Raw genomic sequence first — 3491 nt, forward strand, 5'->3', positions numbered from 1 at the left:
TTTAATTTCTCAAGTCTTATTATTTTAATTCACGCGAACGAGGAAGCCATACGAGTCTCTTGGGAAAACGATACTTGGTCTTACCATTTTTATTAGTTGTACGATTTGGTACACTTGCTAATTTGTCAACAAGTTTTTGGCGTCGTTGCCGGGGACTCGAGGTTTATTTGTCTAGTAGTGTGAATTGATTGAATTTGACTTGATTGTAATTATTTTTGTTTTTATTTTATTGCGTTTTGTTTTATTTTATTTTTTTTAAAAGTGCTTTTATGGTTTGTTTCTTATGCATGCAGGAAACAATACATACTACTAGAAGCAGGAAAAACCAACAACCTTTGCTAGAAGGTCTACCATACGAAAGGAGGAAGAGACGCCGTTTTTGTGAAAGATCTCTTTCTCCAGAAGTTACTCCACCTGAGACTTTTGAACCAGATCTTGAGGAGATGGCCAATCAACCTCCTCCCAGACGCACCTTAGGGGACGTAGCTAAAATAGTTGGTCCCTTGAATTTTAACAGCATTGCAGTTCCTGCAGACAATATGGCCACCATGGTGATGAGTCTGACGCTCATCCAGTTAGCTCAGAGCAACCAATTCCATGGGTTGTCAAATGAGAGTCCCTACAAGCATTTGACAGTCTTTGGTGAAATATACAACACAGTGAAGATAATTGGAGTGTCAGATGACAACATTAAACTTAGTTTGTTTCCTTTCTCTCTTGGAGGAAACGCAAAAGACTGGTTGAATTCTTTCCTGGAGGGAACCTTCAAGACTTGGGAAGCTGTGGGACATCAATTCATTTCTAAATATTTTCCGTTTGCAAGGATCAATCAAGGAAGGCTAGAGATTTCTTCATTCAAGCAGGGAAGAGAAGAAACTTTTGGAAGGGCATGGAATAGGTTTAAAGGCTTGCTAAGGAAGACCCCTGTTCATAGATTTGACAAGGCTTCATATGTGCTTGCTTTCTTGGGAGGCCTGTGCCGCCAGTCGAAAATGGTGATAAACGCTTCAACGGGAGGAAGTATAAATAGAAAGACTGAAGATGAAGCCTATAATTTGATAGAACTTATGGCGGAAAACGAAGAAGCACATGACATGCAGAGTGATGCTATTCAGGAGCTCTCAATGATTCAAGATAATATGATCACACAACAGCTAGAGGAAATGACAAGAAGAGTTGCTGAGTTATCATAGACATGTATAGAAACCCCACAAGCCACACAAATGTTTCATTTCAATCCTATTCAAAGGAGTACAGAATCCGAAGAAACCTTCCAAAGAATTATGAAGAAAAATGTTTGTACTAATGATTGCATGAAGAATGACAAGGGGGAAGAAGCTTGCAAAATTGTTACTAGAAGTGGAAGAATTGTAAAAGAAAGAGAGATTGAGGACAGAAGAAGTGTAGAAGAGGAAAAGAATCAAAAAGAAGAAGAGGAAGAAAAAAATCTATGGAACAAGAAAAAGAAAGAAGAAGATGAGAAGCTCAAAGAGAAGGAGTATGAAAAACCTCTACCTTACCCAAAAATATCTTCTAGAAAAGATAAGCAGCGACAATTTGACCGTTTCATGGAAACTTTTAAGAAATTGGAAATAACCATTCCTTTCTCCGAAGCCATCCAGCAAATACCATCTTATTCGAAGTTTTTGAAAGAAATCATTACGAAAAAGAGGAAATATGCTGAGAAAGAGACAATTGAGGTAGAAGGGAATTGCAGTGCTATTATTCAACGGTCACTACCACCTAAATCCTCCGATCCTGGAAGCTTCACTATTCCTTGTGCTATTGGAGAACTAGAGGTGGGAAAAGCTTTGATTGATCTCGGAGCCAGCATAAATTTGATGCCTCTAACTATGTTTAAAAAGTTAAAAGGGGTAGAGCTCAAACAAACAAGAATAGTTCTCCAATTAGTTGACAGATCCCTCAAATACCTGTTCAGGATTGTTGAAGACGTGATTGTCAAGGTTGATAAGTTCTTGTTTCCAGTGGATTTTGTTGTTATGGAGATGGAAGAAAATGGGGATGCACCCCTTATTCTGGGACGACCATTTATGAAAACCGCCAGAATTGTCATTGATGTGGAAAAAGGGAAGCTTAAGGTTCAGGTGCAAGATGAAGAGGTGAACTTTGATGTGTTCCAAGCTATGTCACATACCAAGGACGACAACTCATGTTTCCAGATGGACCTAGTGGAGGAAATCTGTATGAATCAAGAGAGTAGAGTTCGTAATGTCTCCATGTTGGATAGAATTTTAACGAATGAATGTGAGAATCTGAATGAGGAAGAGGATATATCCCATCAGAAATGTATCCAGGAACTAGAGGCATCAAAAGAGGTTTCACCAGAAAAAGTGCCCTTCGAACAGATAGACTGTACAGAAAAAACTTCAGATAGTAAGATTGAGCTGAAGGAACTGCCCTCACACCTAAAATATGTGTTCCTGGAAGATCACGAAAAAAAACCTATCATTATTAGTGCTTCATTATCTCAAGAGGAAGAAAGAAAATTGGTAGGAACTCTTAGAAAGAACAAAGGAGCCATCGGTTGGTCGATTACTGACCTCAAGGGTATAAGTCTAACTTATTGTATGCATAGAATTCTAGTGGAAGATGATTATAAGCCTGTTGCTCAACCGCAAAGGAGACTTAACCCTGTCATGAAAGAAGTTGTGAGAAAGGAGGTGTTAAAGCTGTTAGAAGCAGGAATTATTTATCCAATCTCTGATAGCAAATGGGTAAGCCTAGTTCAAGTAGTTCCAAAGAAAGGAGGAATGACTGTTGTTCACAATGAAAAAAATGAGCTTATTCCAACAAGGACAGTTACGGGTTGGCGGATGTGTATTGACTATAGGAGATTAAATACAGTCACCCGAAAAGATCATTTTCCTTTACCTTTTATGGACCATATGTTAGAGAGATTAGCAAGGCAAGCTTATTATTGTTTTCTTGATGGATATTCAGGATACAATCAAATAGTGGTAGACCCTGAAGACCAAGAGAAAACAACATTCACTTGTCCATTTGGGATTTTTGCCTACCGTAAAATACCATTTGGATTATGTAATGCCCCTGCAACTTTTCAGAGGTGTATGCAAGCAATCTTTGCTGATTTTATGGAAAAGAGCATTGAAGTCTTTATGGATGATTTTACAGTTGTTGGAGATACTTTTCAAAGGTGCCTGTCTAATTTGGATGCAGTTCTCAACCGATGTGTTCAAACAAATCTTGTCTTGAACTGGGAAAAATGTCATTTCATGGTGACAAAAGGTATCGTACTTGGCCACAAAATCTCAGTCGGGGGATTGAAGTTGATAAAGTAAAGGTTGAGGTAATCGAAAAACTTCCACCACCAACAAATGTTAAGGGAGTACGGAGTTTCCTTGGTCATGCAGGATTTTATCGTCGGTTTATCAAGGATTTCTCAAAGATTGCAAAGCCTTTGAGCAATTTACTTGCTAAAGAGACACCATTTGTGATGAGTTCGGAATGTT

At 38.5% G+C, this 3491-nt stretch overlaps 1 protein-coding gene across 1 annotated transcript; it reads left to right on the top strand.

The window, feature by feature from the left end:
* Window positions 1-1568: 1568 nt before the first annotated feature.
* Window positions 1569-2989, top strand: LOC106754821. Its single transcript, XM_014636888.1, has 3 exons — window positions 1569-2078; window positions 2181-2692; window positions 2962-2989. The coding sequence occupies exons 1-3, from the start codon at window positions 1569-1571 to the stop codon at window positions 2987-2989; spliced, it is 1050 nt and encodes a 349-aa protein (XP_014492374.1).
* The last annotated feature ends 502 nt before the right edge of the window (window positions 2990-3491 follow it).

The sequence above is a fragment of the Vigna radiata genome, unplaced genomic scaffold, assembly GCF_000741045.1.
Source record: "Vigna radiata var. radiata cultivar VC1973A unplaced genomic scaffold, Vradiata_ver6 scaffold_271, whole genome shotgun sequence".
In the NCBI taxonomy this organism is placed as follows: domain Eukaryota; kingdom Viridiplantae; phylum Streptophyta; class Magnoliopsida; order Fabales; family Fabaceae; genus Vigna; species Vigna radiata.